The following is a 13,716-nucleotide window of genomic DNA, read 5'->3' as shown; positions in this document are numbered from 1 at the left end:
GAAGAGTATGACGACTGAAAGAAGCAGCACATATGTTGAGGAATAATAACCAACTACTAAGAAGACCTAGTAAAGAACTTAATACGATATGGGAACCAGTAATAATAAACAATAGATAATGTATACAAGTAAAAAGCAAAAACATTAATATATATATATATATATATATATATATATATATAATAAATTCCACAGTCAAACAATGTCGCAGCCCACAAGAGCCATGACAGTCAAAGAACCGGAAGTCCGAGACTCGAGTTATATATATATATATATATATATATATATATATATATATATATATATATATATATATATATATATATATATATATATATATTTCTAACTTGTTGCTGGCTATCTTGCTCTTGCTTGTTGCTTGATCTCAACATTTTGAACCGAGAGAGAGACTTAGCTGTCGTACAAAGCTAAGACTCTGTAACATCATCTGTGTATAGATACTCTCTCAGGCATCTGTCTATAAAAATGGTCCTGTGGCGATGGAAAAGTTGTGACGTGTAGAGGCTTGAAATGCTATAAGCATGTAATAATTGATCTCAATGACCGTCTTCAGTGTCATGCCTGCTTGAACGTGTCAATTCACCAGTAGGACTAAAAAAAAAAAAAAAAAAGTCATTTTGGGGCTCATGGACTTTGTGTCTGAATGAGTGGCACTCGTCTGACAAGACGTTGCAATCATCATATATATATATATATATATATATATATATATATATATATATATATATATATATATATATATATATAATTAAGCAATAAAAAAAATTGTGAGGTAAAATTTCGTAAGGTTAAATTTTGTAGGGTAGGTTAATTTTTTTTTAGGTTATTTTTTTAAGGTTTAATTTCCGTAGGTATAATTTCGATAGGTATAATTTCGCAAGGTTTAATTTTGTAAGGTTAAATTCTGTAAGGTTAAATATTATAAAGTAAATTTTGTTAGATTTAATTTTATAAGGTTAAATATTTTCAGGTTAAATTTTCTTTCTTTTGTAAAGTAAAATTTGTAAGGTTAACTTTCATACCGCTAAATTAAGTTAAAATTTGATAAGTTTCAATTTTTCAGGTTAAATTTGTAAAGTTACATTTTGTAAAGCTACATTTTGTAAGGTAAGATTTTGTAAGTTTAAAGTTTTTAAGGTTAAATTTTGTAGGGTTTTATTTCGTAAGGTTTAATTTTGCAAAGATAAATTTTGTAAGGTAGAAATTTTTCAGGTAAAATTTAGTAAGTTTATTTTTAAGGTTGCATTTTAAGGTCAAATTTTGAGTCTGTAAACCGAAAATTGACAAAGTAGTTTTGTAAAGAAATGTACACACACACACACAGACAATTTCACTTTTATAGATATATAGTTACTTGTTTTTCCAAAATTTTATATCATATAACAAACGTCTTAATCTAATATAAATAAACCTTTTGTTGCACAACTCCCCATTTAGAATGTTCTCTATAAATCTGGATTCTATCACAGTAGTCTCTTTCATTTCAGTGGCAATATGTTTTGCTTAAAATGAATAAAAAGACGATGCAATTATTTTTAATTATCTTTTACATCACTGATCCATTTCAAAATACTTGTGCAGTTTAGTGACTGTACTGAAATAATAATATTATTTAGAAACCTATTCTAAACATGGAGATGGGGGGGGTGCTTTATTAACTATTCTGTACCTTTACGCACTAATGAAATAAATTATTGAAAAGAAAGATTTTTCACATTTTTTTCAAGTAATATTTCATAAGGTTACAATTGAAAATTGGAAAACCATGTAATTCTGTATATTTTTTATTTAATAGAAAATTAAATTAGAAATTACAGTTCTAAATTTTTGAGAAGAGGGTTGATTGTCTGCATTACTTGTTTTGCACAAATATATGAGATGAGAACAACAGTTCGATCAAAACAAGTAATAAAGTTTTAACATTTTTCCTCCTTCTTTTATTCTGTAATGTTTGATGACATCCACACTTATCAAAGAATAATTAGTAATAATAATTTCTTTTTTTGATGAGAAAGATGACGTATATGGTATAAAAATTGCGTATTCGATAAAGATTCGATTTGTTTGAGTGATGCGTGCGAATATTGAATAACCAATCATCAATCGTCATCTCAAATAAGGTTTTAATTAATTTCATATATTTTATTTAATTAATTTTATATGTTTTATTTAATTAATTTCATATATTTTATTTAATTAATTTCATATATTTTATTTAATTATTTTCATATATTTCATTTAATTAATTTCATATATTTTATTTAATTAATTTCATATATTTAATTCAGTTAATATCATATATTTTATTAAATTAATTTCATATATTTTATTTAATTAATTTTCATAATAATAATCCACACACACACACACACATACACACACGCACACACACACGCATATATATATTTATTTATTTTTTTAGGGTAGTGTTTTTCGTGTTAGAGGCGTTGATTGGATTCCAAATTTAATTTGGAAAACTTATGAAATAGGTTTTAAAGCCGAATTACAACGTTTAAAAATATAATAGTATTTGTTTAAAATTAATATATTTAGGAGTTATACTGTTTTGTCAGGCTTTTGTATTTTTTCTTCGTCATGCGTTGTAATTCGACTTTCAAACGTATGTCATACGTATTTCAATTATACATATATATATATATATATATATATATATAACCCGGAAACTTGAATAACCAATCATCAATCGTCATCTCAAATAAGGTTTTAATTAATTTCATATATTTTATTTAATTAATTTCATATGTTTTATTTAATTAATTTCATATATTTTATTTAATCAATTTAATATATTTTGTTTAATTAATTTCATATATTTTATTTAATTATTTTCATATATTTCATTTAATTAATTTCATATATTTTATTTAATTAATTTCATATATTTAATTCAGTTAATATCATATATTTTATTAAATTAATTTCATATATTTTATTAAATTAATTTCATATATTTTATTTAATTTTCATAATAATAATCCACACACACACACATACACACACGCACACACAAACGCATATATATATATATATATATATTTATTTATTTAGGGTAGTGTTTTTCGTGTTAGAGGCGTTGATTGGATTCGAAATTTAATTTGGAAAACTTATGAAATAGGTTTTAAAGCCGAATTACAACGTTTAAAAATATAAAAGTATTTGTTTAAAATTAATATATTTAGGAGTTATACTGTTTTGTCAGGCTTTTGTATTTTTTCTTCGTCATGCGTTGTAATTCGACTTTCAAACGTATGTCATACGTATTTCAATTATACATATATATATATATATATATATATAACCCGGAAACTTATTGGAGGCACCATATATATATTCTTTGTACAGGCATTTAATATATATATATATATATATATATATATATATATATATATATATATATATATATACTTTGTACAGGCATTTAAAATTGTCATAGACTTTTGGAAATTTGGTATCTTATTGCTATACATTTTATGAGATGACTGACCAATTTTTAATGATTTCACGTTCAAATTAACAGTTACATTAGGAATTGGAACACACTCTACTAAAGCCTGATTGTCACAGCTGGTTGATTTCAAAAATGAAATCTGGACGTGATGACACTTTCGAAGAACCGATATGAAATAAGATTCTGTTGCCACAGAAATGTATGGAATGTTTCAGACTTCTTTTAGACCATTTTGTATGAATTGAACATCAGTTTTTGAGTGACATAAGAGATTCAAGGAATGCAGGAAGTTTGTGAGGGATACTGAGATATGTGGAAGGAATGAGAAGGTTAGAATACCAGAGTTGATTGGCCAAATAAAGAATTTCATGAATAAGGACCGTCGTGTTTCTATAGAGACAATAAGTGTGCAGTTTGATGTCAGGTTGGGAACTGTACATATAATTATTTATGAAAAACTGAAAATGCGGAAGATGTGTGCGAAGTTTCTACCAAGGGTGCTCAGAGAAGATCAGACTATTTGGCCAAAGTTGGCATTAAGCCAGTTCTTTACTCCTCCCCCCCCTATAGTCCGGACCTTTCTCCATGTGACTTTTGGTGATTCCTTAATAAAAAACCTGTAGTTATAAGACAACGAGGAGATGAAAGAGGTTGTGATGATGGTCATTGACACGCTCACACAATAGTATTTCTATATAGATGTTGGAACATCTATATGTTATTATATAGATAAAAATAATATATATATATATATATTTATTTATTTATATACATATATATATCGTAAGTTTTACTACCTAGCTCTCCCTACGTATTGAGCACTCTTGAAGTAAATACTTAAAGTTTACGCATAAATTTATACTTTCGTATATTAATTTATGTGGTTAAATGAAGTAGTCATATATATATATATATAGAGAGAGAGAGAGAGGAAGAGAGAGAGGGGGGAGAGAGAGAAGTATTGTTAAATAGCACGGATTGTTCTTGCTTAATCAGCTTTCTTTGTATTTTTTCAATTTTTCTAATCGTCTTTCTTGTTTCTCGGTATAATCCGTGTAAGAAAGTTTCATAGTCATCTTGGTCCATTTTTATTTCTTTCTTTATTTATTTATTTTGTTCTTTGCAAGTACTTTCGACTGAGTTTTCAACAGTCGTTTTAAAGCAGTTTTGATTATTGTTCGTTTAAAATCTGGATGCTTTTTTATGCTTCAGTTAAAATTATAGTTAAATTTCTTGAACTAGTGAAGCGTCTCGTGTGTGAAAAAATGTATACGTTTTTTAACATGGCTTAAATAAATGTACAGTGGTTTTTGAAAGTATGATTTACAATATTGCATAGAATTTACAGGGTTTGTTTTTGTTTGTTTTATATATGCTTACGTATATAGTTACATACGTAATTAAATATCATTATTTTTTTATGTTAAAAATATTTTTCTTACTCACATCCATGTTTCATGCTTATAGTTATTGAAAAAATAAAATTGGATAATATTGGGTTATTAGAAATATCAATATTAGGTTATTAAAATATTAATATTAGGTTATTAAAAATATTAATATTAGCTAATTAAAAATATTGACACTTTTTTGTGTTTACGATTTGACATCCATGTTTTGTAGATTTTTTAAGCGGGATAAGAGTCACAAACGTTGACACTTTATATTAACAAGCTAATATCAAATAAATATAATATTCAAACCAAAATATGTGCCGAATTTAACGTTCGTATAAATAATTCCTGGTGACAGAATGAAGAAACTGGCGAGCAGCCAAAAAGACCGTACGTGGGCGTGGCTTTCGCTCCTGTAGCTTTCATAAGCTCCTCCCACATTGTCGTTGGTTTGAAAGCACCTGCTACCGGCAAAAACCCTGAATCGACGCGTGTCTTTTCGTCGCTTTCCCTAATTACGGATTATTATCAATTCATTTTCACAGTCGGAACTTTCTTTTCACTTGTTACACGATGTCTTTTACGATTTACAACGCAAGATAAGAGCAAAAAAAAAAAAAAAACAGTACTGAAACTTCGGAACAGTACACAAGTAATGGTACTTTAACGCGACATACTTAAAGACCTTCCAAATACCGATGTCAAAAACAAACGTTTTATTTATACGGGACGTATCTCCAAACTTGAATGTGTTACCATTTGCTTATATGTTGATAAAAGGTAAGTTCACTTGCATGCGTGCGATGTGAACACAGACAATTTATGTTTTTGGCAAAGATATAAATTTTGAAAAGTGACGTCGTTAACGTCAAGAAACCCAATATTCCGTCTTAGAAAAAAAAAAGAAAAGTGACCGAAAAGTTTTTTGCACGTAAAAACTATACTTTTCTCCGCTTTATGCAATATATGGACACAAATATATTCAAAATTGTTATATTTCGGCCGGTAAGCGTTCCAGCCTAAATAACATACGTGATAAAAAATATTTATTCATCAGGAATATATTTTACTACATTAAATATAAACTCCAGAAAAAAGAAGGTAATTCTAAATTGGTAAAAATTGATTTTAATGACATATTACATTTTTTTTTAATTATTATTACATTTTTTTTTGTGAGTAAAAAAGAAAAGTACGTAAAAAAAAGTGCTTGCTTTTATTTTGATATAAATCCTGAAAGACAACAATAAATCATAACTTTTAACACTTATCTCGTTATATGTATGCGGATATTTACACCGGACACTGTCCACGTCATACGGCGCAAAATTCTTCACGGAATTCCATCGGGCATTCTTTGATCATATTCTAGGGAAAAAGTCAACGTACAAATCCTGGACGAACTCTACTACGGATGAAATCAATTACGGATGTAATTTATTAAAATCATATATTGAAACTTATTTGACGAAACACGCGGCATAAAATAATTAAATGATTGCCAGGACTTGGAAATTGCACTGCATTTAAATATTAAAAGAATCATTATTATCGAAGACAAATTAATCAACCCGTAACACTCATTACATGCACAATATATGCATATAGTCAGTACATACATACATGAATATACTTGAACAAACACATAGAAAACATGAGAACGTCGAAAAATACAACAAATCACATAAGATTAAGACATAGTTAAAATATATGTATGTATACATATATCACTAAATATGTATAGAAATATATGTGTGTGTAATGAATTGATAATCAAATTATACACACAACAGTATTATTGTATATTTTAGGTACTATTTAAAAATATATATAGTTAGATAAATATAGGTAGATAGTTGTTTTAATAAGATATATCAAATACACAGGAATAGTAGCATGCAAATATAAACTTGTATGTGAGCATGTATGAGTTTATATGAATTGTGTGAATCAATTATTCGTATAATCGAATGTATTATTACATATGATGTGGTTATGCAGATAATATATATATATATACATATATAAGTAAATTTAAATCGTTTAATAATAAAGTTTTAAGGTTGTAATATATAGTATTATAAACATTATCCAGAATATTTTAATTTTTAGACTCATATTTCGGTGTATCCTGTTTATAACTTCCCATACATATTTAGATCTTTTCATAAATGAATATTAATACCTATTATTAATATTATATATTTTTATTATATATAATATTATTAATATTATATATTTTTCTAATTTCACACATGAAATATTATTAATCTGTATTATATTTTTTATCTTTTTATTTTTACATATGAAATTATTTTTCATTTATCAAGTAGACTTATGAAATGGATGTACTTTTACATATGTAATTAATTATTTTGCATATGTAATTAACTATTTTACATATGTAATTAATTAATTTACATCTGTAATTAATTTACATATGTAATTAAATATTTTACATATGTAATTAAAGTAATGAGAAAATGAAATAGTTTACAAATCCAATTATAATTAAAGTATATAATTGAAATATATAATTAATGCTTATAATTAAAATATATAATTAAAGTGTATAATTAAATTAATAAAAAATGAAATAGTTAACAAATTCAATTATATATATATATATATATAAAGAGAGAAAGAGAGAGAGAGAGAGAGAGAGAAAACACTTTCAACAAAAAACAACTAATAAAAACAGATTTTACAAATTTACTAAATGTGAACTTTTTATTTGAAAACAAATTAAAATATTGTTTCGCTTTCATTTGCATTAGAAAAATAATTTTTAAATTATTATACCAATATTAAAATGTTATTGAATTGATAAACGTAGCACCTTCTTCCATACATTAAATTATATCAAGTATTAATAAAAGATAATAATACATAAATAATGATATAATTATGAAAGTATTTTATTGTATAATTTAGGTGTTTATAATATTAAAAAGAATGTAAATACTGCTAGTAGCTTTTCAATTTTCCAACTGTTTTCAATTCTAAATCACAAATATATATGTAATGTATAATGTATTTGGAATCTTCAAATAAATATTGCTCTATATCTATTTTATTTTTGATATAAATTAACATTTTCAAATTTGATTTTGAAAACAGAATTAATAAATTGCAAAATATGTGATTACAAATGAATTGGACACATTTTGAAAGCATGAAAAATTGATTAAAGAACGAACTTCATATAATTAAAATACCATTAAATCATTATTAAAATACAATTAAATTATTATTAAAGACGCGTTGTTGAGTAAAAGTCATTTACCATTAGCATCAAAAACGAATTATTAAATTATAAAAAACCCAAACAAAACTTATATCATAAAAACCTTAACTATAACTTATTAAATGCATGTTAAATAATATACGATATGCAAACGTTCTTCAAGCCTGTAAATATACATAAAACAAAACTTATAATCTTAATATAAAAATTCCAATTACTATTTTTGTTTAATTTTTAATTTTGCCTTTTAACTTGATAAATATCTTAAATGTTTATACAAAAATAGAATGACAACATTATTTAAATAAATACACAACAAATCAAAGATAAATATCTTAAATGTTTATACAAAAATAGAATGACAACATTATTTAAATAAATACACAATAAATCAAAGAAGACAAAATATTTGAACACAACAAAATAATTAACCATCTTAATTCGTTATTATTATTGGTCATTATTAGCAGAATTAGTTATTAATATGGATTATAATTGATATCAGTTATTTTTAAAATGTTTCATTATTTGCATTATTTTAATATTAGTTATTGCTTGAATATATTATTATTTGCATTATTTTAATATTAGTTATTGCTTGAATATATTATTATTTGCATTATTTTAATATTAGATATTATTCTTATTATATTTCTTATTTTATCTTTCTTGTTATTATTGTTTACTATTTGTTGCTAATATTGGTTATTATTGATATTTGTTATTATCAATATTAGTTAGTATTAATATTAGTTATTTATAATATCAGTTAGTATAATTTTAAATAAGACGAAACGTTGTTTTGTTAAAATATATAATTTTGATAAACTGAAATAAATATTTAAAGGCTTATTTTTTTATCATAATAAAATATTAATTTTAGTATTATTATTAGTATTATTATTATTATTATTATTATTATTATTATTATTATTATTATTATTATTATTATTATTATTATTAGCAGATACATTGATGATGAAACGGTGTATTGGTAGTATAGTATTTAGATATAAAAATAGAATTTTAAAGTCGTTCTTTTATCAGAATAAAATTATTCTGGCGAACGGTAATCAGAAATGATTAATTGATTCCAATGACAGAATAGGATAAAGTGAATTTCTAAAAAAAAAATTAATTAAAATTATAATCACACGTTTGCATTTTTTTAATTAAAACTTTTTTCTTTTGTTCATAAACATCGAATGTCAAAAAAAAAATCGGATCAAGATGCACCCATCCAATTAATGCGTTTAGAAATAGAAATCTCATTCCAAACAAGAGTGTGACAGACCAATAAAAGGATATATCACATTCACGTGTGACAGTCCAAATAAATAGTATCTTTCACATCATCGGAAATCTCTTGAATCTAAATGACTAAATGTCACAACTGGCAACCTAATTGTACATAAAGCTTGATCACGTAGTTTTAACAATATTAATATTTATTGGAAGCAAAACAAAAGATAAGCGTGACAGACAAACTAACAAAATGTATTATTTGTAGGAAACGAGGTCCTATCGAAATTCCATGAGCAATGTTTCTTTCATTGAACTGCCCGTCTGTGGGACACAATACCGCGAGGCTGCATCCCAGCTGAATATAGCATGGTCGTTTTCAAGTCTAATGGAAACAATTCTTTTTTGAGTCGTCCTCTTAAATAATCAAAAAATACCAATTTTTCACCATTACTGATCGTCACGGCGTTGTTTCACTGGCCACGTGACACTCGATAACACTCGATAACACTTATTCCCGAGTTAATAAGTTGTGCTCCCTTGCAAAAAAGTCATTATAAATAAGGCAACACACAAAAAGTCATTATAAATAATGCAAACACAGGACATATAAAAAAAATAATAAAAACACATCAATTTATCAATTTAAAATAAAACTTATTGTCTTGAGTAAAACTTGACACACTTAAATTCAGTGATAGTAAATCGCTCTTTAAAAAGAACGAGGCTAGTACCCCTATCAAGGCAAAATGATGGAATACGAGGCTTCATATCCAACTAGTATGTACCCGGAAAACGGTGGTGCAACTGGAACTTATGAAGCGATGCAAACCCGAGTTTTAGATTCTGACCTTTTCTACGGGCAGAGGGACAATACTATTGTTACCGGTACGAACTCATTAACTTCGGCACCAATGGTCACGTCGTCGCCATCTTCGTACGCATACAATGGCTCCACTATGGCCACCCCAACCACAACAACCATACACTGGGGTATACACGACACCTCCCTCCAACCAGACTACCCGTGTGGTGCTTACTATCCCACAAGTGTAACCACATCGGATTTATGCGACTTGCAGCACCAGGAATCGATCCAGCAATCAGGACATTCAGCGCAACATCATCAAGATCAACAGCACCCAGCCCAATCTCAAGATCCTCAAATTCACCCGGCCCAACTGACCACCCTAACAGAATCCATGCCACAGATCCATCCGCATAACCATCACCATCACCACCATCACCATCACCATGGTTATCCTTATAATATTCATCCGCACGGACAAACGATCCAGAATCCGCATTCAAATGCTACTTCAGCTGTGAACCCGACGGGAGTCAGCCCGCCCACAAATTACACGACCTCTGACTTCTACAGAGAAACGATGAAATATCATAACCTGGCCCAATATCACCGACCGGGTAGGACGCGTTCTCGACAGAGCAGCAATGGTCACACGGATACAAGTCGTGAAGGTGCAACGGAGAGGGAGCGAACCCGCATGCATATGCTCAACGATGCCTTTGATGATCTTCGAAAAGTCGTCCCGAAGTCGAATTTAAGTGAACACCAGAAACTCTCAAAGATTGCCACTCTCCGACTCGCCATTCATTATATTTCGGCCTTGGCTAGTATTCTAAAAAGCACAGGAGCCGAAATAAAATTGATTAAGGACACGACGGCCATGGACGGTAGGGGTCGTCGGCGCACGGGACGAAAACGTAAAATCACTTATGACGGAATCGTAAAAAGCTAACGTTAATAATTGCACATAAAGAATTGGCCTTAAACAATACTAATAATCTTACGAACCGAACAGTCGGATGTATTGTCTGTCATCAAAAAAAATGGTTTTAAGCCATCTAAAATATTGTAAATCGTATTCTTGTGTGGACTGAAGAACATGGAATTCGATTAATGGATAATATCACGGACTATGTGATCAGCTGTATCGAGATCAAATACTTTTGGATCTATTATATTTAATTATGCACTAATACTCTCGGTAAAATTGCTAATCCGCAATTCCTCAATACCTATGAGTAAAACTAGCAACTTGTATCCGATCAATCATATACAAGAGATGATTAACAATGGATATTGTGTTTCGACATTAAAAAAAAAATGGTTGACGTATCGGTAAATCAGAACAAAACAAATCAGATATTGCCAAGCGAGAGCATTTATAGAGAAGTAGACTTTCATGTCGCAAAACAAATCCATTGTACCCCATCGTTTTGTTGCTATAAAAAAAAGGTTTCAGAAATAAAGTTTGATTTTAACAAATGCAGCTTTCCACTTTTGAAACGAAACTTTATTTATTCTAAAATAAAAGTGTACAACCTTCGTTAAAAATTACGGGAAAAAAGTACGCTAGTGTTCGAATTAATATTCACATAAAACAAACCATAGTTTGTGAAGTTACAAAAATAAAAAAATAAAAAACGTTTCAAACTGGAAAGTTATAAAAAAAAATGAAAAAACAGAAAAAAAAACCGTACATCAACAGAGGAAGAAAATTTAAAAAAAAACTAAAACATTTCCTTATGGAAATCGAGTAACAGATTTATTTGCAAATTCAGCGGAGGATGTCTGACTTGCTATTTGCTTCATTCCCCCCCCTAAACACTTTAAATAGTTTCGTCCGATCACTCTTCAATCGCATATATAATTGCCCAATTAAAAAAACAACATTATATACTATAAAATAAACAAAAAATAAATCCTTTGTTGCAATACTCGTCCGAGTTGATAATAACGAGTCACACTTTAAAGGGATCATTAATAACGGCAACAAAAACTTTAGAATGATCAAAAAATGAGATGGTGTGCCGTAAAACAGAAATTTAATTAATTTTTTTTCTTTTTTATCACAATCAGACAAACCAAACAATTCTGTTTTCTTACCCTTGAAATGCGAGTCATTCATCCCAAAAGACGAACATGTTCACTGTCGTCCGCGTAACATAAAAAAACAAAATGGACGATCATTTTCATTATAAATTGTTAAAACAAAAAACGATCGTGTTTCTGAATTTTTTTAAATATGAATTGATAATTCATATTATTTGGATTATTCGGGCTACATTTGGAATATTATGTTCACAACATTTCGGTCGATATGACCGCCGACCTTCTTCATAGGTATCTTGACGAACACGAGAATCGTTCTGCTGAACTCAAGAATCTGCATGGAATTCCAAATAGAACACTTTATTTAATCCACGAGGGTAGAATGTTCTCGTTCCGTCAGCCATGACTGGATTGAAATTCTAAATAATTTGCAATCCTATTTTGAGTGCCGCCTGTACTGAGGATTGAAACTTCAACCTTCAGAAGACTGACACCCTTACAACTGAATTTTAACTTTGTAATCCTAAAGAAAGCCAAACGGCTCTCTTCTTATTAGCTTAAAATGCGGGTCTTGCAAACATGTCCACCACCGTCCGTGCAAATTGAAAATGAAATGAACGATTGCGTTCATTATGTTTATACTTTGTTAACAGAAAAGCAGATCATTTGAAAAATTGAACAAAATATTATCGTTAAAAATATTACCATAAACATAATATATTATTCGTTTGTTTCAACGGGGCAGCATTTGTCGACATCTTAAATAAAAAAAATAACAACGTTCACGGTTTTATTGTATTTCTTTGGGAAACAGCTTCAAAAAAGCCGATCTTCAGTGATATTGAGCGGAAGACAAATAACTGAAAGCAATTTTTGGTTTCAGTCGAAGGATAACCACATTTTTTATATCATCTTCCATACAAACATAAACAATTCATATCAAACTTTGATATACAAAGGTAAAACTTATATATATATATATATATATATATATATATATATATATATATATATATATATATATATACACACACACACTGCCATCAATGTGATTTATCATGACAAAACTGATTTTTTTATATATATATAAAAATGATTTAAAGAAATGATTTTATGTTTTAAATATGTGTCTGGTTATTTTTAAAAGCAATTGCACAATTTTTTGCATTTCATTTTGTTTCAAAAACGTGTGAATATAAAAATGTCGTTAAAAAAAGGCGGGAAATTTTATGTCGTAAATTTTATTGTTCAAATTATATTACGTCTCACTTATTTACCTTTTCAATTCTCATGGCCGACATGTTGAACCACTGTGAGTGTGTTATAATATTAATCATTGGAAATTTTTATAAAAGTTATTTTTACAAAATTAACTATCGTTTGTGAAATTTCCCGCTTTTCTAGCGACCAACATGTATATAATGATTCGGAGTCTGGTTAATTAGACTGAATGGTTACTTGCTGGGTAAAAGATTTGTGTTTCTGA

General features: G+C 27.9%; 1 protein-coding gene across 1 annotated transcript; it reads left to right on the top strand.

Annotated features, from left to right (window-relative positions):
- Positions 1 to 9,194: 9,194 nt before the first annotated feature.
- Positions 9,195 to 13,183, top strand: LOC145276694 (uncharacterized). The gene has a single exon (XM_080127883.1). It carries the CDS (start codon positions 10,123 to 10,125, stop codon positions 11,131 to 11,133), a length of 1,011 nt encoding a protein of 336 aa, XP_079984009.1. The 5' UTR covers positions 9,195 to 10,122; the 3' UTR covers positions 11,134 to 13,183.
- The last annotated feature ends 533 nt before the right edge of the window (positions 13,184 to 13,716 follow it).

The sequence above is a fragment of the Euprymna scolopes genome, chromosome 5, assembly GCF_053919585.1.
Source record: "Euprymna scolopes isolate OS-2025 chromosome 5, ASM5391958v1, whole genome shotgun sequence".
Taxonomy (NCBI): Eukaryota; Metazoa; Mollusca; class Cephalopoda; order Sepiida; family Sepiolidae; genus Euprymna; species Euprymna scolopes.
Note: the sequence above shows the minus strand (reverse complement) of the source record. Positions and strands in the feature narration are given on the sequence as shown.

What these genes read in the sequence shown, in the direction of transcription:
- LOC145276694 (XM_080127883.1), top strand. Translation starts at nt 10,123, where the DNA reads ATGATGGAATACGAGGCTTCATATCCAACTAGTATGTACCCGGAAAAC.